At 48.9% G+C, this 27,829-nt stretch overlaps 1 protein-coding gene across 1 annotated transcript in view; it reads right to left on the reverse strand.

Moving 5' to 3' along the window:
* DAB2IP (DAB2 interacting protein) overlaps window positions 1–27,829 on the reverse strand; it is a 217,109-nt gene that overhangs the window by 100,395 nt on the left and 88,885 nt on the right. Inside the window, exon 2 of the mRNA XM_025359837.1 lies at window positions 5,269–5,372. Within this exon, the coding sequence (XP_025215622.1) occupies window positions 5,269–5,372 (104 nt within the window). The remainder of the gene's footprint in view (window positions 1–5,268; window positions 5,373–27,829) is intronic.

Below are 27,829 nucleotides of genomic sequence, written 5' to 3' on the forward strand. Positions count from 1 at the left end.
ACAGCCCAGAGGTCTACTGCTACCTCCACTCACGGCCATCATCCACTGTGGTTCTTGTGTCCTGCAGGAGAAAGTCCAAAGGCTTTAGCTCACCCACCAAGGTCTCTCACTCTTCTCTCCAGGCCCTGAACCCATCCAGCACTCTAATCACACAGGGTCATTAGCTTGTTTCTATTCACTTCACTAACTGAAATACTCTTCTCCCTTGGTTCCTGATGAACTCCTATACACCCCTCAAAGCCCAGCCCCAAAAGTCCCTCCTCTAAGAATTCCCTGTCCTTCCTGGCCAGAGATAACTGCTCCTTGTTCTGTCACAGGGTGTGCACAACCAAGCACCCAATAAAAGTGAGTTGTTGAAAGAAACCAAAGACCTGCTCCTAGAAGCATCCGCAATCAACCCAATATTGAGTCTATCTGCAGTTTGTGCCAGCCCCCTGGGCCTTCCCCTCCCTGACACTTCTCCTTCTCCATCTCGCAAAAAATATCCCTGAGACCTAATTTCAGCTAAACCTTCAAACACGAGTCTCCACTTTCAACTTCCCGAGGAGGAATCAATTGGCTGTCAAGTTTCCCAGAGCCTCTGCCACCTCCCACACCCCGGGTCTGCCAGCCATCCTCAAGGTTGATGGGAGGGGTGGGGGCAGAGGAAGGAGGGAGGGAGGAAGGAGAGAGGGAGGAAGGACCCAGCCCGCAACAGGGAAGGTTGGGGCTGGGGAAGGGGTCAGGCTGAGGAGCTAGTGGGGAGACCAGGAGGAGTCATCAGTTCTTTGCCTCCCAGATCAAACCACAGCTCCTCTGCCATGGAGTGGCAGGAGAGACAGAACAGCACACTGTTGCTGCTAAGGAGCCCAGGGCCTGGGGAAGCTGGGTGGGCACATGCAAAGCCCCTAGACCCAGCCTGACCATTGGTCTATGTGGATCCAGTGCCCCAGCATGCTGCCTGCCACCCTTCCCTCCTTCCCTTCCGGGAGATGCTACTGGCACAGAGCAGACAGATCTGGGTTTGAATCTCAGGAATCTGAGAGCTGATGGCCACAGATGCACAGGAAGCCTCTCTAGTCATCTACTCCCAGGCCCCTTCTCCCATCCTCATTCAAGGCCCCCTATAACCTGCAGAGCACATGCCAGCCTTATAGCACTGTGTGGTCCTGGAGAGTCACTCCCCTACCCTCCAACTCTCCCTAAAGGAGGGAGGGAGTTGTCACAGGTGGGCAGAAAAGTTCCATTCCTGGCCAAGCCACAAAGCTGGTATGAGGCTGTGCAGGGCCTGAAACCTGGGTCAGGGAACTCTCTAGAGCCCATTATCTTAGCTACTGCACCAGAACATTTAAGCACCTATTTATGCCCAAACTGTACGCTACCTTACAAAGTCCATCCCCCACATTTCACAAAAGGGGAAACTGAGGCTCTCCCAGGGTCACAAGGTCTCCAAGAGCCATGGGCGGGACTAGCACTGAGCCTTCAATGTCCTGCAGAGTGGCTGCAGGTCCTTGGCTGACTCACAAAATGAGGAGGCGTGGCATGTGAGGGTGTAAACAACCCAGGCTCCTGAACCGCTGTCAGCTGCGTGGTGACCTCTGACAAGCCCTTCCCAGGCCTCAGTTTCGATGGAGAAGGTGGACAGGATGAGCCTTGTAGACTTTACATACACCCTGACTCATTGATTCTCCCAAAGAAGCACCCCTGTAAGAAATGCTGACATCCCACCATCTGGGTTTGAAATGGCAGTGAAGGTGGCAGTTATTCCAGTACATCCTGTAGCATCTCCCCTGCCTCCCCGAGGCAAAACCATGTTTCCCGGGTTCCCTCGAGGGTCTACACAGAGCAAAAGTCAGCTGAGCACGTGAGGACGTAGCTTTTGGGAGCCTGTAAGTGAACAAGTATGTGCTACGGGCTAGGGGAGGGAGGCGGGTGCTTCTGGCCCTGCACAGGGTCTGTGTGAGGGTCTGTCCCCAAGGCCCAGGCCAGGCTCACCTTTGACCTTCCCCCAAACACCTTGTCCTCTGCCTGTACTCCAACCCTCCTAGATCTTTACTGATGTTTTACAGCCAAAAATGGAAACCCGATTCAGATGGTAATGATGGATTTCATCCATGAAGCACCCACCATGGGTCAGACCTGGGCGACCACATTCACCAAGTCCACAGTCCAAGCAAAGTCTGTCATTCCACATTTTACTGTCAAGAACACGAGGCTCGGAGAGGCTGAGTGGCTACTGAGATCACATGGGTCATGGAAGAGCTGGGATTTGAACCCAGATCCCCACCTCTGAGTTCTCCAGTCCCCCCGCCAGCTCCCAGCACCCAGCCCAAAAGAGAATCTCGAATCACACCCCTTAAAGACCAACGTGCCCAGAAAAGGACACAAAACATAAATGTCTGGCAGTCCTGACTCAGCAGCTGAGTGACACCAGCTAAAGAATTTCACCTCTGAACCTCAGTTTCCTCACCTGTGAAATGGGCACACTAATAGTGCCTCCCCTAGAGGGTTGCCATGAGAAGTGGGCAAAGCGACCACCTTGAACATGCTCTCCATACTGCAGACCCTAACAGGGCAGGTGGGACTGTGAGTTGAGTCCCAGGTAGCTCGAGGTTCCCCAGGCTGGCTCTGACTCTGACTCTGACTGAAGGTGGTTTCTACCCTGAGAGACAGAGCAGAGACACCACTACAGGGAAAATACCAGTCCTAGCTGTCAACTGGAGCTGCAAATTATAACAACTTTAAGGTGTGATCATACCCCTATTAGAGCAACTCAGGAAAAGGAAACAGGTGGAAAAATGATGCTGATGGGGTTGTGGGAGGGTGTGGGGCAATGGATCCTCCTCCTAGCCTGAGGATGGGTGTGCTTCATGCCCTGGGGTCAGAGAGACCTGGGTTCAAATCTTGGTTCCGCCACTTAGTAGCAGTTGGAGCTTGGGCAGCAAGTGACTTTCTCTCTCGGAACCTGTTTCCTCACCTGGGAAATGGGGTAACCAATGTTTCCGCTGTAGGTCTGTCTCCTGGATGAAGAGAGATCAGGCAGGCTGGGAGTGGTGGCTCACACCCGTAATCCCAGCACTTTGGGAGGCCAAGGTGGGAGGATCACCTGAGGTCAGGAGTTTGAGACCAGCCTGGCCAACACGGGGAAACCCCATCTCTACTAAAAAATACAAAAATAGATGGGTGTGGTGGCGTACTCCTGTAATCCCAGCTACTCGGGGGGCTGAGGTAGGAGAACAGCTTGAACCCGGGAGGCAGAGGTTGCAGGGAGCCAAGATCACACCACTGCACTCCAGCCTAGGCAACAGAGCAAGATTCTGTCTCAAAAAAAACCAAAAACAAACAAACAAAAACAAAACAAAACAAACAGATCAGGGATGTAGGACAGTGAGCCCAGTGCCTGGCACACAGTAGGCACTTCATCAATGGAGGCAGCTACTATTACTAATTATTATTAGTCATCGTTCCCTAGGCCCCCCTTGAAGGCCCACCCTGCCTGCTGTGGCCCCAGGGATCCAGAAAGATCAGAACTTGGCCTTCGCTCCAGCTGATAGGAGTGGGGGTCACCCTGGCCCCAGCATCCAGGCGCTCCCTGCAGGCTGGAGACCAGCTTCCTGGGACCCCCTGGCCAAACCCAGGGCCACGACCCTGAATCCTCGCAGCGCAGGCTTCCTCCTCATTGCCCACAGGGTCAACCCCCAGCTGGGGACCCAGAATCACCTCCTGGGGGAAGTTTGTCAAAATGCAGATTGCCAGGCCCTGCCCTGGCCCAATAGACTGAAATCTTAAAGAAGGACAATAAGCTAGTTTTTAAGGCATTGTTATAACATATCGACAGTGGGGAGAATCAGTGGCCCTGGGGAAAGCCCCATTCTTTTGGCCTGGTACTGGAGGTTCCATGTGACCTCCACTCAGCCAGGCTTCCCAGTCTCACCCACCCTGTCCTCCAGATCCCCTCAACTCCAGCTCCACCAAGCATTTCTGCATGCCACAAACACATCAGCCCTCGACCTTATGAGCTCACATTCTCATGCTGACATTAAGTACTAGGAAAGAGAAGAGCAGGCTGCTGTGATGGGGAAAACCAAAAGGGCTTCCTGGAGGTGTGTGGTCAGGAGCTGATATCTATGCTGACGCCCAAGGGATGAGGAGCCAGCCCTATGGCAAGCAGAGGAAATTTCTAGGGTGCCTCCATACCTTTGCAACTGCTGTTCCCCCTCTCTGGAAGTCTCTCTCCCTCTCTGTCCTTGCCTAGCCATTTTCTATGGATCCTTCAAGATGCAGCTCAAAAGCCAGCTCCCGTGGGACCCCCTCGGGAATTGCCAGTCATTTCCAGCTCCCCTGGAGCCTCTATATGATGCTATCCGGTGACAGCCAGGCCTGCACACTCTCTGTTCTCGCCACCGAGAACCCTCTTTCCTCTGCTCGCACACAGCAGGCATGACAGAAAAACTGATGAGAGAATGAATGGATGAACAACCCATCCAACGTCCACCTGCCCTACAGACCTGAGCTCCCTGGAGAAAGGAATGTGTGTATGTCATCGCTGCGTTTCTGGTGCCTGGGACAGCCCTAGAGAGAAGTACACACAGTAATGCTCCTGAATGAGGGAGCGGAGGGACCCAAAACTCTGGGGGGGTGGTGTGTGTGTGTGTGTACACACAGCAATGCAGAAGGGCGTGAACAGTCAGCCGTTAAGGGTCACTGGGGTCTGTTTCCACAAAGCTGTTTAGGTTTGTAATTTTTAAAAAGTCTGTGTGCTGGTGGGGAGGACTCAGTTCAATAGCTACGATATACAGTCTGTGTTTTGTCGGTTCTAAGCCATCGTCAATTGTAAGATACAGCATCATTTTATGTACCGCCAAGAAAGATTTAAATTATGGTATGCCATGAGAGGTGTTAAAATACATGGAAACAAAAACAGTGTATCTTTTCAGGGTTGCAGAAGCACAGTGTGTGTGCGCCCTCAAGGGTACATTTATCCAAACTAACAAGAGCCTCTTCTCTTCCTGGGCCAGCTCAGCGCTGGGCCCCATAGCTTTCAGTGCTGTCTGTCCTCCACCTGCCCCCTCCCTCTCAGGATGGGAACCCCCATGTGGCCCCTGGGGCCAGGGCTGAGTCACGGAGATGGGAGCAGCTGAGGGATCGGATACCTAGAGCAAGGGAGGCCGGATGCTCTCCGGGTCCATGAGGCTCCAGGAAGGGGGGCCGCGGGGTCACAGAGCAGCACCCCGGGCGAGGTGGTGATGGTGGTGGCAGTGGCGGTGGTGGTGACGCAGAGATAGTTACCGTGACCCGGAACGGCGTGGCGGCCGAGGGCTCCATGCTGGGGCTCTTCTCGGAGAGGCTGCCGGGCAGGCTGCGCCGAGAGCCCGGCCTTTCTTGAGGCGACTCTGCCAATAGAGGAGAAGAGAGAAGTTGAACAAGAACAGCCAAGGCCACACAGCTAGGGCCTCCTGCCACTCCCATCCCAGCCAGGACAACAGACAAACTGACCTCTAGAAAATGATCCAGGCACTATGGAAAAGTCTGGCAGTTTCTCCAAAAAATTAAAAATACAAGTGCCACATGACCCAGCAATTCCACTCCTGGGTATAACCCAAAATAACTGAAAACAAGTACTCAAATACCTGTATGCAAATGTTCACAGCAGCCAAATGATGGAAACCCAAGTGTCCATCAGCAGAAGAATGAACACACACACAGTATTGACATGCAAGGGAACACCATTCTGCTCTAAAAAGGAATGAAGTTCTGATGCAAGCTGTAACATGATGGGACCTTGAAAACATTACGCTGAGAAACCCAAGAGGACATATTTTGTATTATCCCATTTATATGAAATATCTAGAAGAGGCCAATCCGTAGAGACAGTAGATTTGAAGTTAGCAGAGGCTGAAGAGAGAGGGGATCAGGAGTTATGGCTTAATGGTACAGAGTTTCTGTGAAGGGTGATGAAGAGTTTTAGGAATTGGATAGTGGTGATGGTTGCAGAACATTACAAATGGATTTCATGCCACTGAATTGTACACTTAAAACTAGTTAAAATGATAACTTTTATGTTTTATATATTTTATCATACCTTTTTAAAAAGGGGGAAAAAAGGCCTAGCGCTGTGGCTCACTCCTATAATCCCAGCACTTTGGGAGGTTGAGACGGGAGGATCACCTGAGGTCAGGAGTTTGAGACCAGCCTGGCCAACATGGTGAAACCCTGTCTCTACTAAAAATACAAAAATTAGCCAGGTGTGGTGTCATGCACCTGTAATTCCAGCTACTAAGGAGGCTGAGGTGGGAGAATCACTTGAACCTGGGAGGCGAAAGTTGCAGTGACCCGAAATCACACCACTGCACTCCAGCCTGGGCAACAGAGTAAGACTCTGTCTCAAAAAAAAAAAAAGCGGGGGAAAGGTTCCCCTAAACCCCTACTCCTTGTAATGTGGTGGGCTCCCTGTCACTGGAGGCATACAAGCAGACAGATAACAGCCATCTCCTGGGATGCCACACTTGGGGAGCTTGATGACTTCTCAAGTTTTCTGTTTGTTTTACAGACAAGGTCTCACTCTTTCACTCAGGCTGGAGCGCAGTGATGCAATCATAGCTCACCCAGCCTAGAACTCCTAGGCTCAAGTAATCCTACTGCCTCAGCCTCCTACCAAGTAGCTGGGACCACAGGTGTACCTCACCACACCTACCTAATTTTTTTTAAAAATTGTAGAGATGGGGTCTTCCTTTGTTGCCCAAGCTGGTCTCAAACTCCTGGCCTCAAGCGATCCTCCCACCTTGGCCTCCCAAAGTGCTGGGATTACAGGGCTGAGTCACTATGTCAGCCCCTATGTTTTTTCAAACATGAGAATCTGTGACTTCTGGCTTCCAGTTCAGACCTTATTTTCCAGAGGCTGTAAACTTCGGAGGCCTACAGAGGCCAGCAGGAAATCCAGAATCCAGGAAAGCAGCCAGCCACTCGGCGCTAACTGGTTAACTGCTACATCACAAGGAGGGGCTCAGGGTAACCATCGCTTCCATGGTTCAACAGAGGCTGATAATCTGGGTTTTTCAAAATATGAAGTATTCTGATTCTTAAATGGTGACAGCTCATTGAAAACGTTTAGCCACGGCCTGAGCACACCTACATAAAACCTCCTGAGTCTGTCCAACCTGCCAACATGGCCACTTTCCTCACTGGTTCCCCCACAACAGTGTGGCACCAGCTGCCTCTTTGCCATTGCTCCAGAGGTGGCCCCCAACAGAGGACTCTCTTCCTACTACCCTTCCCCAGCCTGGTCCATCCTGCAGTCCCTGGAGGAGGTCCTGGGTGACCCCCTCTACCTCCAGCTCTTGCCTCCCTTTTGGCTCCTATAGCAATAACTAGATCTGAGTCTCCTATCAACGCTCTCATTTGCAGTATGTGTGCGTGTGTGAGTGTGTGTGTATGTGTGTGTCTGCAGAACTCCTAACGCCCACGCCTAAGCTGGCTGCCTCTCCACCTCCCAGCACCCTGCATGGAGCCTGGTGCGTGGGGGGTGCCTGGGAAAGACCTGTTGACTCACAAGGGAAAAAAAGGACAGGGCAGAGGTTTCCCTGGTAGGTGTGAACACACAGAGGTGTGGAATGAGACAGGAATGCCCAAACACACTTGCATGTTTATATTCATGCAGATTCTCCAATGTGTACACTCCCAGACCCACCCCAGGTACACATTGAGCAGGGGATGTGTGCACACACACAGGCCAGGTGACGTGGGGTTCACACAAGGAGCAGGCTTTCCAGAAGGCAGAACAGGACGCTGGGGCGCTGTGTGCTTTCCAGGTCATTCCCTCCACACAGTCACATGGACAGGAGTCCACAGAAGCACAGGCTCCATCCTGAGCCTTGGCCCATGGCCAAGAAGGCAAAGCCATCCTGAGACTGGTTCAGGCCCGCTGACCTCCAGGCAGGCCTGGGGCAGGCATTGACACCAGGTCCAGACCATCCAGCCCCAGGCGCCTCTTCCAGAAAAGCTCCCTTCCCACATGGCTTATCCTCAGCCTGGCGCCATCCGTCTCTTAAGGCCCTTGCTGTTCCTGCACGGTGCTTCCTACTTAGAACTTTCCTTGGACCTCCTCCTCCACAATCTCTCTAGTCACACTCAAGGGATAACCACTCTTTCTGGAGGTTTTGCTAGGAAAATTCTTCCCATGCTTTCCTATGTGCCTTCATCTCTCACCCCTTTGCACCACCCACCTGGAGCACCCTCCTGTGCTCTGTGACAGCACATGCCACCTCCCTCTGGGAGGCTGTCACCCATAACCTATGTCCTACCTGCTACACTCAGCCAAGCTGCCAATGACTAGAGCAGAAGCTAGGCTCAGGGTGCAGTCACCAGCCCAAGGTCACAGGGCTACTGAGCACTAGAGCAAGAATGAGGGTGTAGTGTGTCTGGACGGAGTCCATGGCTCCTTCAGCCCTGAGTCCCATGGGTCCCAACACCCAGCCAAGGGGCCAACACATAGGAGGTACTCAGGACTTAGTCTCGGGATGCAAACCTTAGCCAGAGGCAGACCCCTGGGTTCAGCAACCTCTCTAGGGAAAGTAGTAGAAGTGGGAGATGGGCAGTGCCAGGCGCAGTCAGGACCCTGAGCCCGAGTGCTTCTAATGCCCTCAACACCCTCAGAGAGAAGGGACTCCTCACCCTGGTACCCAAGGTCATTCTACCTTACACAACTCTCTGGCTTTTCTTGCTAACCCTCTTCGCTGTACCTGCCACGATGTAGGAATGTCCCACCTCCACACCTTTGCCCATGCTCTCCCCTCTCCCTAGAATTCTCTTCCCTGGAATGGCTTCCTGTGGGAACTGTCATCCTTTGAGCTCTGGGGCAATGCTGGGGGCGCCCAGATCACTTTAGGCAGAATGACTCACAACCCCGCACATCAGTCAGCCTTGCAGACTTGCTCCTTGGCGTCTCGGCAGGAAGATGGGTTGTCTGTTTCCCACCCCCACCCAGAGCCAGGCACCCTGCAGTGCTCAAAGTTCCTCCATCAAACCAACAAACACAGGGTACCCACTGCAGTTATGGAACCTGGCTGGCAGAGTCAGGCTGCCCCACAGGGGTCTTGGGATCACCAGGACAACAGGAGCTGGAGCTTCCAGGAACTACCCTCCCTCACCTGACACACACACACACACACACACCCCCACACACACACCCACACCCCTGGCCACAGCTTTACACTTTCCTGGGTAGGTGGGCCCTCACCACTGTAGGCAAGAGGCACATGGAGTCCCCTGGTAGAACGCTGGGTGCCCAGTGAGGATGTCTTTCCACTGAGACCAACACCGATGCCCAGAATCCTGCCTCTTGCCTCCTGGGTCTGAGCAGGAAGCTCTCAGAGGCTGCTTGGTCCAACCTCCCATCTGATAGATGATGAAGCTAAGACCAGAAGGAAAGAAACATGTGCATGATCCCCTCAACAACAGGTCTATAGAAAAGAGTGCTTTCGGCCAGGTGCAGTGGCTCACGCCTGTAATCCCAGCACTTTGGGAGGCCGAGGCGGGCGGATCACGAGGTCAGGAGATCGAGACCATCCTGGCTAACACTGTGAAACCCCGTCTCTACTAAAAATACAAAAAAATTAGCCGGGCGAGGTGGCGGGCGCCTGTAGTCCCAGCTACTCGGGAGGCTGAGGCAGGAGAATGGCGTGAATCTGGGAGGTGGAGCTTGCAGTGAGCCGAGATCTGGCCACTGCACTCCAGCCTGGGAGACAGAGCGAGACTCTGTCTCAAAAAAAAAAAAAAAGAAAAAAGAAACGAAAAGAGTGCTCCCAAAATGGTCTAAAACGTCCATTCAGAAGCCCTGGCTACACCCCTCCACCTGAGAAGACAGGAAGGCAAGCAAGGAGCCCATGGGGCCGGAGGATAGGCGCCCACTCTCCCTCCTGCACAGGGTGGCTGGCTCTCCCCCCGACCTCCCCACTCTCCCAGCCCACACCAGGGCAAGGCCTGCACTCCATACAAAGCTGGAGGGGAACCTGGGGCACCTTCCCAGGTGTCTCCTGTGTGGCCCCTGGTTCCATTCTCCACCTCTCTGCACTCTGCCTTCTGCTCCAGGGCACTGGCCTGTATAGACTCTATTATCTGAGAAGAGCCCTGGCAAGAGATGAGGGGAGGGAGGAGAGTCATCTGGGCTGCCTGCCTCCTCCACGGAAGGTCCAGCCACCATCAGGATGACCCTCTCTTCTGGACCTTTTCTTCCCAGCAACCACGCTCTCCCCTCCTCCGCAGGGCCTCAGGGAAGCAGCCCCTGCTGTCCCTAGCTTTGGGGTCCTGTACTGCCCCTGTGGTTCCCGAGGCCTGCCCACACCTTCGTAAGCAGCCCCTCTATTAAACGCTCCTCTAATCACCATAGTCTGAGGCACCACCTGCTTTTCTCCAAACCCCGAACTGATCCGCCAGGTGGGAGCTCAACTGCCTGGGAGTCACCCATGGAGCTGATGGGACCTCCTTTATCCACAGATGGGGAAATCAGGCCCTGAGAGGAGCTGTGGTGTGCCCGTGGTCACACTGAACATCAAGGGCAGAGTCTGGGCCAGGCCAGGCTCTCTCCTGACCCGACACCCCAAACACCTTCCCCAAGGAGCCAGCCGCCTGCTGTAAGCTCTAAACACAAAGTTAATAAACACATGGATCTCTGGGTTTCTCAATGTTTTTTCATTGTCGCTCTCCCTTAAAAGTCTTCTTAGACACTTTTTTCCTAATTTCCCCTCCATAAAATTTTAATATCACAGACATACAGTATCTTTTATGTGCTAAATGTATATACTGGGCTTTGTACAGAAAGGTTTTTTTTGTCATCTTCCAGTCCAAGAACCAACTTTTTGCCCACTTGGGGGCAATCTCACCTCCGCTGAGAATGCATGTTCTGGACCCTTTCAGATGTAATCCCACAGGACAACCTGGGCAGCTCTATAGTGAGTCCACTTTCCAGATGGGGAAACTAAGTTCCTAGAAGCAAAAGTGACTTCCTCTAAAAGTCCTCCAGGGAAGAAGCAAGAGTATATGCTGAGAGTCCCTTAAACTGTCCCCAAACCCCCACTTCCAGCCCCAGAGAAGATGGAGGGGACATGGAGCATGGGGTCGGGTGAGGGGCCAAGCTGACACCAGGAGCGGGGATTCAACCCTCACTCTGCTGTGTGACTCCATGGCTACCCCTTTCCCTCTCTGAGCTGATTTCATCAATCTAATGGTCAGGGAGTAAGAGCAATGGTCATCTCCAGTCCTTGACACCAAGTAAAAACACACACACCCTCTATTTTAAACAGGAAAAGAAGGCAGGGAACCGACCCTGAGTCCTAATTCTGGACCCTGGGAATTCAGCCTTGGGGTCCTAGGCCCCAGCATGCTGCCTTTGGCCTTTGATTTTGTAGAAAATCTTTTCTAATTTGGGCAAACAGACACTGGGAGGCCTGGCCTCATGGTCCCATAGGTCTAGCACCACAGCTGGTGCCAGTAGAAACCCAGAGAGGTTAAGTGAATCTGTTAAGATCACACAGTATGAAGGTGGCATTCCTAGGGCTAGATCATGGGAAGGGAGACCCAGCCGATCTCTTAAGAGCCCGCCCCAGACCTCTGAGCTTGATCCAGGAGTCTTTCCTCCTCGGCCCAGACTCATTGTATGACTTCTGTGTGACCTCTCAGTCACCTAGTCTGCAAAATTAGGCATGGGACCAGCTGATCCTGTATCCCCTTTCCACTAGGAGGTTGAAAGGGTCTCCATTTTACCAGGCTGTCTTCCTATTCTTGGAAGCCACAGCCAGAGAAATGCATTTTAACCTTCATATGTTTGCAAAAAATAAATAAAATCAGTTTCATTCAAATGCTGCTGGCTTGGTTACCATGGATACCACCTAATCATGAAGGATGACTGTTACTTGTTCCCATGGAAACATGGCGGCCTGAGGAACATCCTGTAATTTCAGACAAGACACCAAATTTCAGTTGTCGGGTTGCACTGCCCAGATCTTAATGCTTAAAAGCAGGTAGAGGCAGCAACCTCTAACGCTAGCGTCAGGAGAAAAGAAGTTGGCAAGGGTGTAGAACGAGGAGGTGTTGGACAGGGGTGTCCCTGTGTCCTCGGCAGTGATCGGGAAAATGCAAATTAAAACTCTCAGATGCCATTTCATACCTTTTGGAAAGGTCCTAGGCCAGTCCATAATTTAAAAGAAATTAATTAAAAGAAATGAAAAAGAAACCAGTCTAGAAATTAAAAAGAACTGACTCCAAATGTTGGCAGAGATGCACATTACACTTTCATCACTGCTGGTGGAGTGAAAAGGGCTTGAAGAACAATTACACAATAGCCAGTAGAAACCGACAACACATATGTGCTAGGGCCAGAACCTTCCTTCCTACACATCCAGTCTAGAAAACTGCTTCATCCTGCACACGTGGAGATCTGCACAAAGATACTGACCGCAGCACTCTTTGTAGCAGAGAAAAGTTAGAAGTAACCTAAATGTCCACCAATAGGGGAACAGTCATTCAGTAGAACATCACACAGCAAGGAAGGGGGGGACAGTATTCACATGGAACACAATGGCACTACAAAGGGCCTAGAGCTATAGAGATCAACATGAATAAAACTCAGAAATATGACGTTCAGTAAAAAAATCAGTTGCAAAAGGAAACACTGTGTAATCCACTTATACACCTTTTTTTTTTAACAAGAATGTTCGTAGCAGCTTTATTTTTAATAGCCCAAAACTGGAAACAACCAAACCTCCTTCTATAGGTGAATGGTTAAACTGTGCTGCATCCAGGATGAGTAAGGCAGAATGATGGTCCCCCAAAGAAGTCCACACTCTAATTCCCAGAACCTGTGAATGTTGCCTTACGTGGCAAAAGGACCTTGGCAGATGTGGTTGAGGTTAAGGATTTTGAGATGGGAGATTATCCTGAATTATCGAGGTGAGAATAATCTAATGATATGAGGTTGTTGTTGTTGTTGTTTTGAGATGTATTCTAGGTCGGTCGCCCAGGCTAGAGTGCAGTGCTGCAATCTCAGCTCACTGCAACCTTCACCTCCCGGGTTCAAGGAATTCTCTTGCCTCAGTCTCCTGAACAGCTGGGATTACAGGCATGCACCACCATGCCTGGCTAATTTTTGTATTTTTGGTTTCTTTTTTTTTTCTTTTTTTTTCTTTTTTTGAGACGGAGTCTCGCTCTGTTGCCAGGCTGGAGTGGAGTGGCATGATCTCGGCTCACTGCAACCACCACCTCCTGGGTTCAAGTGATTCTCCTGCCTCAGCATCCCATGTAGCTGGGACTACAGGTGTCCGCCACCATGCCTAGGTAATTTTTGTATTTTTAGTAGAGACGGGGTTTCATCATGTTGGCCAGGATGGTCTCGATCTCTTGACCTCGTGATCCTCCCACCTCAGCCTCCCAAAGTGCTTGGATTACAGGCCTGAGCCACTGCGCCCGGCCTAATTTTTGTATTTTTAGTAGAGACAGGGTTTCACCATATTGGCTAGGCTGGCCCTGAACTCCTGATGTCAAGTGATCCACCAGCCTCGGTCTACCAAAGTGCTTGGATTACAGGCGTGACCCACTGTGCCTGGCCAAATGATATGCATTCTTAAATGTGGAAGAGGGAAGCAAGAAGGTGAGTCAGAGAAATGTGATTAGGAAAGAGGCAGGAGAAACTCTAAGCCTGAGAGGAATTCCATCTGCTGTTGCCAGCTTTGACATAGACAGAGGTGGTCACAAGCCAAGGAATGTGGGTGGCCTCGATCTAGAAACTGGGAACAGCCCTCAGCTGATAGCCAGCAAGAAAACAGAAACCTTAGTCTTACAACCACTTGGAATTGAATTCCCCTAGCAAGGAATTAGCAATAACATGGGTTTTTCCCTACAGCCTTTGGAAAAGAACGCAGCCTACTGACACCTTGATTCTGGTCTGACAAGACCCATGCCAGAGTTCTGACTTACAGAGCTGTAAGATTAAAAACCTGTGTTGTTTAAGCCACTAAGTTTTAACTCGTTACAGCAGTCATAGAAAACGAATACACACACTATGGAACACTACTTAGCCCTAAAAAAGAAACACACTATTGATACACAGGACATCTTGGATGGATCTCCTGGGCATTACGCTGAGCAAGGAAAGTCAGTATCAAAAGGTTACATAGTGTGTGATTCCGTGTACACGGCATTCTCAAAGGAATAAAGCAATAGAGATGGAAAACGGATTAGTGGTTGCCAGGCGTTAGGGATGGTGGGGTTAGGGCAGGCAGGTGGATGTGATGTTAAAGGGGCCGCACGAGCGAAGTCTTCGTGGTGGATGATGACTGCAGTGGTAGTTACTCAAATCTACATACATGATGAAATGGCAGAGAACTATACGTATGCATGGTACCAATGTCCATGAAAGATCGGAAATAAAAGCCCCTGACATCGGGAAGCTGGCTTGGCATGCACAGCAATGCCATGTTATTCTCCATTTAGACATAATCACACAAGATACAACCTCAGACAAGGTTACTCTGAGGCTATGATAAAGTGAGACAAAACAAGGTCACTTCATAATTTTTAAGTAACCCATAAAGACAATGTCATGGTGCCACCCACAAAATACCGACCATCACCCTCTCTTGGCTGAAATCAGTGACTGCTGCTGCTTCACCAATCATAGCTTTAGCCCCCAACGCTAGTCTCCTCTTCCTAGTGATAGGACTCAAGCTGCGCAATTACAGACTTGCTTCTGCCTTCTGACAGCAGACGCAATTCATCTAGTGTGAAACCTACTCCCTTCAACCTCCCCCAAATCACCCAACCAAAACCCAAATTCTACACTAGGTTCTTCCTAACACACTCCTAACACCTAACACATTTCTTACCGAGATGCCCCATGGTGTGTGCTCTCCCTCACTGCAGTGAGTAATAAATGCAACTTACTCAGCTAGAGGTGCGTTCTTGGTGGGTCTTTGGCTAGAAGGAACTGCAGCTGGAGGATCTCTCCTATAGTTATGTAAGATGCAACCATCAGAGAAAACTGGGTTCTTGGGACTTCTCCATACTGGTTTTGCAATTGCTTGTAAATCTATAATTATTTCAAAATAAAAAGTAAGGCTGGCTGGGCGCGGTAGCTCACGTCTGTAATCCCGGCACTTTGGGAGGCCAAGGCGGGCAGATTGCTTGAGGACAGGAGTTCGAGATCAGCCTAGCCAACACACAGCCCAGCCAACATGGCAAAACCACGTCTCTACTAAAAATACAAAAATTAGCTGGGCCTGGTGGTGGATGCCTGTAAACCTAGCTACTTGGGAGGATGAGGCATGAGAATTGCTTGAACCCAGGAGGTGGAGGTTGCAGTGAGCCAAGATCACACCACTGAACTCCAGCCTGGGTGACAAAGCAAGACTCTGTCTCCAAAAAAAAAAAAAAAGTAAGGCTTTCTATGTGATTAATATGATGTTTTACTTTGTTTACATGTGCATGCACTTACATAGAAAAATATCATATTACACAGTAGCCAGAAACTTGTTATCAGACGTTCTCTTTGGAGAAGGGGACGGGCTATGAATGGAAACAGATGACTGTACCATTTCCTGAATGAAAAATAATTAAGACTTCCAAAAACTAATAGTAAAATTAAAATATAAATAGGTGATATGACTCAGCACAAACTGCACTTGCTGAATACATCTGAAGAGAAAAGAATAGAAGGAAGAGAAAAAACAAAATCAGAAAACAAAACAAATTAAAATCAACAACAGCCTGGGCGTGGTGGCTCACACCTGTAATCCCAGCACTTTGGGAGGCCGAGGCAGGAAGGCTGCTTGAGGCCAGGAGTTCAAAACCAGCCCGGGTAACACAGCGAGATCACCATCTCTAAAAAAAGTTAAAAATTTAGCCAAGTGTGGTAATGCACGCATGTCATCCTAACTGCTTGGGAGGCTGAGGCAGGAGAATCGCTTGAACCCCGGAGGCGGGAGGTTGCAGTGAGCGGAGATCGCACCATTGCACTACAGCCTGGCGACAGAGCAAGACACTGTCTCAAAAAATAATAATAATAAAAAATAAAATAAAAATCAACAACAGCTCAAATGGTGATATGATTTGGCTCTGTGTCCCCACTCAAATGTCATCTTGAATTGTACTCCCATAATTCCCACATGTTGTGGGAGGAACCCAGTGAGAGATAATTTAGATCATGGGGGCGGTTTCCCCATACTGTTCTGGAGGTGGTGAATAAGTCTCATGAGGTCTGATGGGTTTATCAGGGGTTTCCGGTTTTGCATCTTTCTCATTTTCTCTTGCCACCACCATGTAAGAAGTACCTTTCACCTCCTGCCATGATTCTGAGTCCTCTCCAGCCATGTGGAACTGTAAATCCAATTACACCTCTTTTTCTTCCCAGTCTCAGGTATGTCTTTATCAGCAGCGTGAAAACAGACTAATACAAATGGCCAGTTAGAAAAAAGTGGATCTGGCCGGGCATGGTGGCTCACGCCTGTAATCCCAACACTTTGAGAGGCTGAGGCGGGCGGATCACTTGAGGTCAGGAGTTCAAGACCAGCCTCACCAACATGGCGAAACTGAATCTATATTAAAACAACAACAACAACAACAAAATGAAAAATTAGCTGGGTGTGGTGACATACACCTGTAATCCCAACTACTCAGAAGGCTGAGGCAGGAGAATCATTTGAACCTGGGAAGCAGAGGTTGCAGTAAGTCGAGACCCCATCACTGCTCTCCAGCCTGGGCAACAAGAGTGAAACTCCATCCAAAAGAAAGAAAAAGAAAAAAAAAAAAAAAAGGAAGAAAGAAAAAGTGGATCAGAGAAGTCCAAAGATCAGGAATCAGGAACATACCTGTGGGTGGGGAAACAGCTCGCAAGTGGAAAGTGAACTGGCTAGTGCTCCCTGAGGGAGGAGCCAGGTGAACTGATCAGGAAGCCAAAGGTAAAAAACACCATGCAGGCCGGGCATGGTGGCTCACGCCTATAATCCCAGCACTTTGGGAGGCCAAGGTAGGTGGATCATTTGAGGTCAGGAGTTCGAGACCAGCCTGGCCAACACAGTCTCTACTAAAAAGACAAAAAGTTAGTTGGGCATGGTGGCGCACACCTGTAATCCCAGCTACTCAGGAGGCTGAGGCAGGAAAATCGCTTGACCCAGGGAGGCAGAGGTTGCGGTGAGCCAAGATGGCACCACTACACTCCAGCCTGGGTGACAGAGCGAGACTCTGTCTCAAAAACAAACAAAAAACACCATGCAACAAGTCATGGAATCTTCAGATTGTTGGAACTTTCCAGATGAAGAGCTGTCCAGCTTATGCCTCTGTGTACGTCTCTTTTGAGAGTGCGTGTGTGTGTGTGTGTGTGTGTGTGTTGGAGCTTGGGATGGGGGATGAAGCCAGATAAAGAATTTGCTGAAATAATGCATTGATAAATTGGCAGCTCTCCTGGCTCCCACTGCACACTTTTTCTTTCTTTTTTTTTTTTTTAATTTTACTTTTAGTTCTGGGACACATGTGCAGTATGTGCAGGTTTGTTACATAGGTATACATGTGCCATGGTGGTTTGCTGCACCCATCAACCTGTCATCTAGGTTTTAAGCCCTGCATGCATTAGGTATCGGTCCTCATGCTCTCCCTCCACTTAGCCCCCTACCCCCGACAGGCCCTGGTGTGTGATGTTCCCCTCCCTGTGTCCATGTGTTCTCATTGTTCAACTCCCACTTATGATGGAGAACATGCCACTGCACACTTTTTCTAGCTCAGTCTTTAGGCACCCCTCTCTGGGACAGGGAGGAAAGGTGTTGCTTGGAGGTTACTAAACCTTACCCACCTGTGCTACGCAGAATAATGGCCCTCAAAGAACCATGTGTCCTAATCCCTAGAACCTGTGATATGTCACCATATATGGCAAAAGGGACTTTGCAGATGTGATTAAATTAAGGAGATGAGGAGATTATCTTAGATTACCTGGGTGGGCCTAAAATAATCACAAGGGTCTTTACAAGAAGAAGATAGGCAGGTCAGAGAAAGCAATTTGATGATGGAAGCAGAGGTGGGAGTGACACGGGGCTATGAGACAAGGAACCAGGCAACTTCCAGAGGCTGGCAAAAGCAAGGAAATGGATTCTTCCCCAGAGCCTCAAGGAGTGCAGCCCTGCTGACACCTTGCTTTTAGCCCAGCTAAAATGATTTCAGACTTCTGTCCCCCAGAACTGTAAGATAATAACTTTCTGCTGCTTCAAGTTACAAGTTTCTGGTAATTTGTTACAGCAGTCACAGGCACTAATACATCCATGGATCCAGGCGCAACATATTCTAGTTACATTAAAGTAAAGATAGAGGGATAGAGGTTCAGATCATCGGCTGATTCAGGACTGTGGACTTTCAAGGCCTCCCATCTCTCCTCCTTCAAATCTGCAACTGCCTTAATGAAAGAGAAGAGCTTCCTTTTAGAAATATCACACTTATTCCCATGTAAGGTAAGCTTTATTCTTTCTCCATAATGCACTTGTTATCAAAAGACATATGTGATAGAGCTTGAAAACCACAAAAATATAGGGTACCTTGGTTGCTTATTTCATAATATAGCTTGGAGATGTTTTCACATCTGTACACATGTTATCCTTTCATACAGTCACCCCACACTCTGTGTATTTTACCTTTAGTATAGGTACTAATTACATCAATAATACTTCTTTAGGGTATATAAGTTCTAATTATAGCACTCCAGAGGGAACCATGATTATCAAAACCTAAATATCCACATGTATTATTAAATTCATCTTATTTTTCATTTCATTCATTAACTGTAAACTATTTTCCCCCAAAATTTCCACCTTAGTAATGTTCTGCACTTTTGTTCTTTTCTTTATTTATTTTCATTAGAGATGGGGGTCTCACTCTGTTGGCCAGGGTGGCCTCCGACTCCTGGCCTCTGGCAATCCTCCCTCCAGCCTTGGCCTCCCAAAGTGCTGGGATTACAAGCATGAGCCACCATGTCCAACCCATGTTTATTTGAAATCTATATTATTAAATTAGGACAACATGACTATATGAAATAATAGGCTTATTTTTTCTAACAAATATAAACAGGCATAAAGTTTTAAGTATGTACGTGTTGGTTTTTCCACATAATTTTGAAACTTTCTTTACCTTTCTGTATATGGCAACTTGGAAGTCAATTTTTAACTTATCTCCAAGGTTCTAATTTAATGACTTGATACTAAAACAAAACTGAATTTCAGTCTTTTGTGTAATTTTTAGCCTCCAGAACAGTTGACTCAGACTGCGTATCAGATCCTGTAAGGGACATGAGGTTATAATTTGGGAAAGCTACAGAGAAGATCATTTTATGTTCTAGAATAGATCATGATTTTATGTTCTAGCATAGATGATTTTATGTTCTACAACAGCCCTAGGAAGTTAGCAGGAAAGGGAACTGATATAAACCTGAAGCTTATGCTGCCTGCTACGCCATGAATCATAGAGTCCTTTGTCTCTGACCCAGGTGTCTCATATCTTCCGCCGGCACTCATGAAACTACCTGTTTAACTTGTTAGCTGCAAGTAGAGTAAAATCTCAGCTGCTTCAGTGATTAGCCAAGAGCACCAAAATATACTTAATAAATTTAACACACAACAGGCTAATAACTCAGAAACTCCGCTGAGAGACACTAAGGATCTAAATAAAGAGATATACTACATTCAAGGGTTGGAAGACTCACTACTGCTTAGTTGGCATTTCTCCGCAAACTGATCCATAGAGTCAACGTAATCCTAATTAAAATCCAAAATAAAAATGTTGAGGACACTGACAAGATGAATTTTAAGTTTAGATGGCAAACCAAAGGACCTAGACAGCCAAACAAACTTAAGAAAGAAGAAACACGTTGGGGGACTATATTACCCGGTCTCAAGAAGTACTTTGGTCTTGAAATATAGCTAATTTACAAAACAGTGTAGTATTAGCATAAGGGTAGACATACAGATCAATGGAACAGAATAGAGTCTAGAAATAGACCCATACATACATGGGGCAATTGATTTTCAAAAACAGTGCTGAGGTAAATTGATGCTGGAAAAGATATGTTTTTCAACAAATAGTTCTAAAACAACTAGCTCTCTAAGTAATATAAATGGATCACCAGGAAATGTGGAGAAACAGATCTAAGAGAGATAATAACTGTGCCATGTATTTGTATTTTTATCCTAAAATTGACTCCTGAATTAAGAAACATCAGCTCCCCTTTAATCTGAGGAAACTGAAGTTCAAAACATGACCTTACAGCTAGGAAACACTGAAAACAGGATTCAAGCCTGGATATCTCTGAATCTAAGGGTTTCCCTAATGTGGGGAAGGAATGGCACTATGCAGAGATGAGTGAGAAGACAGTGTTCCCAAGTCACTCGGGAAGCTGAGTTCGCGCCCAGCCCTTGGCCTCTCTCTACGTCCCCAGGGCCCAGCTCAGTCCCAGCTACCCGGCAGAAAAAGATGAGGGATGTTGATTTCACATTTTGTTTTCAAGATGTTGAGTTTGGAGGTGGTACAGGTACAGTGTCCCAAGGCCATGGAACTGTGATACCCTGCTGTCTCCTTAAAGGAACTGGGATCCGAGTTCCAATGGTCCCTAAGCTCAGGAGGTGGTTCAGAGTCAGAGGATGTTGCCCACTGCTGCTGGGGGATGCCGTCTGGTGGGAGAGGGACATGGGGACAACTGTGGAGGGCTCAGCATCCAGGCCACCGTTCAAGCCCAGAGGATCCTCAACATAGAGCACTCAGGGGCAGGGCACAGCAGCTCCTCAGAGGGGACCTGTTTGGCTTGGAGCTGGTACTCCAGAAGTGGGGCAGAGGAGCTAATGAGACGCATCCTTCCCAGTTACATCCCAGGATGCTGGGTAGGGCCCTTCCGCAAGGACAGTGCAAGGGTTTGCGCGCTCATTGGCCTCTGGTTGGCCGCGTTAATAGTCTAGTATAGCCTAGCATAAATCCTACAAGGTTTTCAGCATCTGTCAACCTCCCCAGCTTTTCCTTTTGCTTCTCTACTTGAGCCCCCTAACAATTGCTTTTGACAGTCCATGTTTCCTATTCCTTATCTCCAGACACGCCTCACTTCCAAAGAATTCTCAGCCTTCCAAAAATCTCTGGATTTCCTGAACACTCCAAGGATGAATTCACCGGCCCAAAGTCTTCTCTCAACCTTGAGTTTCTTTTTCCTTCTTTACTTTCTGAGGATTTCTAGTAATTTGAGTCAGCAGTGTCACTTTCCCCATTTTTTATTCTGGAGTTTTCTTCCCACGATTCTTTTCTCTGCAGCTGCAGGGCCTATTCCAGGGCTGGCAGAGAGCTGGCATTTATTCCGTGCTGCTGGAGTTCAGGAAACTAACGAGGTCTCAGGGTGTCCATATGTGTTTGCTCCTCTCTGCCATGTGCAATTTCACCATATCCATTTTTAAACACACAATGCAATTCGACACACTTGGAAGCATACACATAGGCTTCAATGTAAAAGCAGAAAGCACATGTAGTCAGGATACCCACCACCTTTAGGTGGCCAGTTATCCCTGGAGAGAGAGTAGGTGGCTTTAGTTATATCTCGGGCATCATCAAACTTTCCATAAAAGGCCAGATAGCAAATATTTCAGGCTTACAAGTCCATATGGTCTCTGTCTCAGCTATTCAACTCTGCCATTGTAGCGTGAAAGCAGCTATAGACAATACATAAATGAATGAACATGGCTGTGTTCCAATAAAACTTTATTTATGGGCATTGAAATTTGAATTTCATATAATTCCCTACGTTCTTCTTCTTCTGACTTTTTGTTCCAACCTTTAAAAATGTAAAAACTATTCTTGGCTTCACAAGTCATACAGAAACAGATGAGGGGCTGGGTTTGGCCAGTAGACCACACTGTGCTGATTCCTGGACCTGAATCATTTCTATTTCTAAGAAAGACAGAAAAGAGAAGAGAGGCAGGTATGGCTATGTTAAGGTTTGTTCAACCTGAGAGGTGACTGTCTGCAATATTATTTTCTATGCTTTTCTCTACTACTTTCAAATATTTTAGAATTTTTTAAAACTTAGAGAAAAGAAGGGGAAGGGCTGGAAATAACCCCTCAATGATCCCAGAGTTTATTGGTGGGTGCCAGATTAAAGGTGATTTTTATTTTTCTTCTGTTCTGTAATAGATATTTACTGTTTTTTGTAATCTTAGGAGTTGGGTGTTTTGGTTTTTTTTGTTTTTTTTTTCCCGAAACAGGGTCTCACTCTGTTGCCCAGGGTGGAGTGCAGTGGTGCAATCATAGATCATCACAGCTTGGAATTCCCAGGCCCAGGCAATCTTCCAACCTCAACCTTTTAAGTAGATAACATCACAGGCCCGTGCCACCGCAACTGGCTAATTTTAACATTTTTTGTAGAGATGGGGTCTCACTATGTTGCCCAGGCTGGTTTCAAACTTCTGGCCTCAAGTGATCCTCCCGCCTTGGCCTCCCAAAGTGCTGGGATTACAGGCATAAACCATGGTTCCTGGCCATAAACATTATTATTGTTGTTGTTGTTGTTGTTTAATGTAGATGGAGGGGTTTGGCCCAAACTGGTGGTCTGTCTCCTGGGGACCTTCCATAACTTAGGAGCCTCTTCCAGAATGTTCCCCGACACACAGGAGCCGGAGCACTCCCTGTGCTAGTAAAACCGGCCCGTGCCACTGCAGACGGCATTGCCAAAGTTGGGGGAGGGGAGGGAGACCACAGCCTGGGTTCTCTGAAGCTCAGGGTCCCAGGAGAGTTCAGAGGCTGCTACTGATGGGGAGAGACACTCATCCCACCCTGTTTGCTGCTAAACCTACAATTGTGAACAGGTTTCTAGATACCAGGTGGAACCATGACTGTATCGACAGTTAATGGGAAATCTAAGCTTTTCTTGCACCTCCATTTTCACCAAACTTCTCCAATGCTGTCCTATTCTGCACCCCACACCTGCTCTCCCCCAAATAATCGATCCCCTGCAGCCTCCAGCACCTTTCTCGCCTTCTCCTGAAGCTGCTCCCTAAAGACCCCCCTTGCCCAGTCTGATGCCATGACCCCCGCAGCATCAGCATCCAAGGCAGGCCCATCAGCCATGTCCACAGCCTGCCGGGCCCCCACCCCACCCCAGCCCTCACTGACCCTCATCCTCCCCCTTCTTAACACCTTTCCAAGGGGCTTATCTCACCACCATCTCCCACTCCTCTCGCTGTAAGGACAACCCCTGGACTTCTCCTTTGTGGGTGTCAGCCTACCATCCTGTGGGAATTCCAGGAACTAGTTCAATGTTTATAAATAAAACCTATGAAGTAACATAATACAAGGGTGGGCCACATAGAACCACTGACTTCTTTTCTTGCCAAATACAGATGTTTTTAAAAAATGAACACAATTTAGTATGGTGCATACTAGACATTTATGCATTACATAAAAGGAATGTTCTAACCTCAAAGAATCCAAAGACCATCATCTCAGAAAAAAAAGAGACACCAAAATGGGTTACTGAAGTGAAATGGATGTTATGGGAAACTCGCTGTAATGCCCTTACAGTCCTCATTTCACCACAGGCCAGGGAGAGATCACGGCAGGAGGCCAGCACTGGCCCTCGGATGGCGGCAGCCTCTCTCCTGTGTCAGCCCTTCCAAACTTCCCAGCTCCTCTCCACCAGCCCTCTGCCTTCCCCCATCCTGCACCTGCTGGCCTCCTTCAAGACTCCCCAGGAAGCGGACTGGCCTCCCTGCTCCCTCTTCCCACTTTCTTCTCCCTGCACCATACCAGTCTAGCCTGTGGGTCGCTAAGAGTTCTTTTCCTAAATCACAGCTCTGGTAAGTATAGTGAGGGTTAAACATCCTGGCCTCTGCCACTCAGTAGCTAGGTGATGCGGAGCGGGTCACTTAATCAGTCTGAGCCTCAGTTTTCTCATCTACAAAATGGAGCTGATAACGCTACCTGGGAGAATGACGATTTAAGGCAGGATGCATGTAAAGGACTTAGGAGAACCCCTGGCACTGTGTAAGTGCTCAAAACATGGAGATCACTGTTACCATTCCTGCTATTTTCAAAATACTTCCTTTGATTCCCAGTAGCCTGCCAGAGGCTGTTCTCCCCTCTTTGCTCATCGCTTAAGGCCCTGCCTACCTTTCTAGTCACACCATCTGCTAACCTTATGCTAAGACTACCTTCCCCTTGGCCTCTGAGCTCCCAAGGGCGGGGGCTGGCTATATCTGCCATGGCAGCCCCTGGCACACAGGTTGCACATACTAGGTGGTGCGCTAAAGCTCTGCTGCTCTGAACAAGTACCAGTGAGACCCGTGGCAGCCTCTCAGGGGAGGGATGCCAAGAAACCACCAAGGTGGGTCCAATCCCCACTGGCATCACGTTTTCTTTCTAGATCAGCCCTAACTGATTTGCAAGCAACCCCTCAGACTTTGGATGAACAGCTAATAATGACAATTCTCCCAGACTATAATGACATCCTATGCTGTGTCATATCTATCTGTTACATGTGCTTCTGAGTCCAGAGATGTTCAGTGACTTGTCTGCAGTCACACAGCATTTATGACCTAGTCAGGACTCTGTACACACTCCCAGGCCAAACTCTGTGTCCCCAGAATAGAGGTATACATGGATAGAAAACCAAGCTTATTCCAGATTGCCAATTTTTTGGTTTCCAATCTCCAAACCAAAGTCCATAAATCCCCATGCCAACCAGGAAGGAGTCATCTCCAACTGCCCAGCACCCTTGGGCCCCACTCTCTCCTCTTCTCCCCTCTCTGTCTCATCAGCCAGGGGCTTGGGCGAGGGAGACAGAGCCTCATGGCTCCCACATCTCCCTCCCTGTGCTCTGCCTTGCTCATTTCACAGCTATGTCAGCACATTGCCTCCAAAGGCCAAGGAAAAAGAAACAGCACAGCCCAGATGCCGACAGTACTCTCCTATCTGTCACAGAGAAGAGAAGAGGGAAATAAAAGCTAACAAGACTTCCAAAAGCAAAATCCCCAAACCACCTCTCAGGTACCCAGCAGCTGTCAAAGTCAACACAGGAACCTGGCGAAGGGAGGAAAACCCATCCCCAATAAAACCCAGGCAGTTGTGGATCTGAGATTCGGAGACTGAGCACTGCCGCATTTCCAAGGGTGTGATGGGCGTCCTCGGTGGCACTTCTCTGCTAACGTACAGGTGGTCTGTCTAGACCGATGAACCAAGCCTGTCTTTGCTGAGTACCGAGTCTACCTTTTTTTTCATTATTATTATTTGGAGGGCTATTGAGATTCCCCTTGCTTCCTTATTTATGCAACTGGGAAATCACAGCACAGAGAGCTGCTTCCAAACTAAAGGCCACATGGGCCAATTTCAGATGGATAATTAAATATTGAACAAACGCTGAAATGCCTCTACTGAATCGGGATGGCTAAAAATAGCCACCCCGCCACTCCTAGAGCGGGCACACGATACATGGGCATCTCGGCTGCTCATTCTCAAACCCCTCCTCCCTGCAACTGTCAAGCGCAACCTTCCCGGGAAACAGCAGTGGAGGCGGAGGGAAATCGACTCCCCGAATACCTACTTAATGGAAAACAAAACTTCAGCTCCCAGCAAGCTCTGAATGTTCCTGACCAGGAAATACTCTCCCTTTCCTGACATTTAACCAAGTGGCCCCGAGAGGGAGGTGCAGGGGAAATATCACAGCCATTGCCTTTCTCTTTAAAATAGTCACAAGGCTTCATGTCATTTCTAAAGCAAAACACGTATGCAACCTGGTATGTGAATGTGTGTGTGTCAAGTTCAACAGTACACGGGAGTTGAATCACCATTCTCTCCCCCAAGAAGACCCAGTGAGGAGCCTGGGCACTTCAGTTTCCCCATCTGGGCTCATCTTAGGGAAAGCAACCAACTATGCCAACACTAAAACAGGACACAAAGGGATCTGAGCTCCAGATCTGGATTTCTCAAGAACGTCTTTAGGTAACCACGGGCAAGTGGTCTTGGCTCTGTGGGCCTCAGTTTCCCCAGTTGTCAAGGGGAACAGTTGGCTCCTGGCACTGGAACCACAAGTACCCATCTCTCTAACCTCCCCATTCAGTAGCTGGGCAAATAGGCTCCAAGCCCCTCCCTGTACCCCCAGGTCTTAGTAAGTATGGAATTAAACAGAAGGATGGAAATAGAAGAACCGAAACCTGAACCACTGAGATGAGGAGCATGACCTGGGTCCATTCCAGCGCTCTCTGAGTTGCAGCAACCAAGAAAGTTAGAGGGAGCCCTGGGGCTTCTGAGCATGAGCTTTTGAGTCCAGTGGCCTGGGTTCAAACCAGTTATTTCACCACCCTGAGAGGAAAATGCAGGGGAAATATCACACCCAGAGCTTGGTTTCCTCAGTTTCCTCACCTGGCAAAGGAAAGTAACAACAATAACCCCTACCTGCTAGGAGGACTAGAGAGCTGAGATGAGACATGAGGTAATCAGGGGAAGCTCTTGGCATGGGGCCGGGCACACATTCAGCTTGGTGAAAGGGAGCTATTCTCTTCCTGATTATTAAAGGTGATGAGGGTGGGTCAGGAAGGACAAAGGCAAGAGGCTGACATTCCAGCAGATTCACTGGGGCCTGTGGCTTCCTTCAAGGACCTGGAAAGCTCTGGGGATTAGACCTCAGCTATCTCCCCAGACTCCAGGGAACTCACACCAGGGGACTCTGAACCCTCAGCACGAAGGGCTTTGGTGGAGAAACATGGCTGAGGCCCTGAGACCTGTCACATGCCCTAGGAAAGGGCATGGTTGGCAGGACATGAGTGACAGCAGGATCCAGGGGGCAGGGGCAGGCCAGGGAAGTCCCCCACCTGAGCTATCCCAGGCAGGTGGAGGAGGCAACCAGATGCCAACAGGGCCACTCCCCTGCCTCCCTCCCAAGCTTTGACCAAGATTGTGAGAGACGATTGCCATGAACACCCAGTGGAGTCACTAGCTGTGAAGGGAGGCGGCCTTCTCAAAGTCAGGGCCTGACCTCAGAAAGGTCTGCCTGCCCATGGGTTTCGCAAGGTGAATCTGAGGACCTGGAGGTGGGCAGAGCTGGGCTCCACCATTTCTGAGCTGTGTGGCTTTGAGCAAGGCTTTCATTCTCTGGGCTACAGTTTCCTCACCTATGAAATGAGAATATTATCAGTATCCATCTCACAGTGTTGTTCTGAACACTGCATAAGACAAGGCAAGTTCAGAGTTGAGCTCATTGCCACGCACAGAGCAGGCATGCAGCACACAGGAGCCATAACAAAAAGGAGCCATTTTTACCCACATTACACGACCTGAGAGGGAGTGAGCTCCCCAATCCTTGAGGTATGTAAGGAAGAGGAGGTACTGGAAAGGCTAGGGCCAAGCCCCAAATGAGAGATTGTGTCTCAGCAGAAAAAGAAGAAGAAACAAGGCAGAAAAGGGCATAATGATGATTTCACAGGTCTCATCCAAGGTGCAGGCAGAGAGCCAGGCCTAGGGCCCTTTCAGGGAACATCTGAAAACTGGGGAACCACAAAACACAACATTTGAAAACTGGGAAACCACAAACCCCCCCACCTCAGGGCTGTTCTCAGGCTCGCCCAACTCATGGAGTCCAAGCTGTTGCCCCAGAGGCCTCTTGCAGACCTTATCAAAGCCAGGGTCCCGGCCAGGCGCCGTGGCTCATGCCTGAAATTCCAGCACTTTGGGAGGCCAAGGCAGGTGGATCACCTGAGGCTGGGAGTTCAAGACCAGCCTGACCAACATGGAGAAACCCCATCTCTCCTGAAAATACAAAATTAGCCAGGCGTGGTGGCGCATGCCTGTAATCCCAGCTACTCGGGAG

This window comes from Theropithecus gelada, chromosome 15 (genome assembly GCF_003255815.1).
Source record: "Theropithecus gelada isolate Dixy chromosome 15, Tgel_1.0, whole genome shotgun sequence".
In the NCBI taxonomy this organism is placed as follows: Eukaryota; Metazoa; Chordata; class Mammalia; order Primates; family Cercopithecidae; genus Theropithecus; species Theropithecus gelada.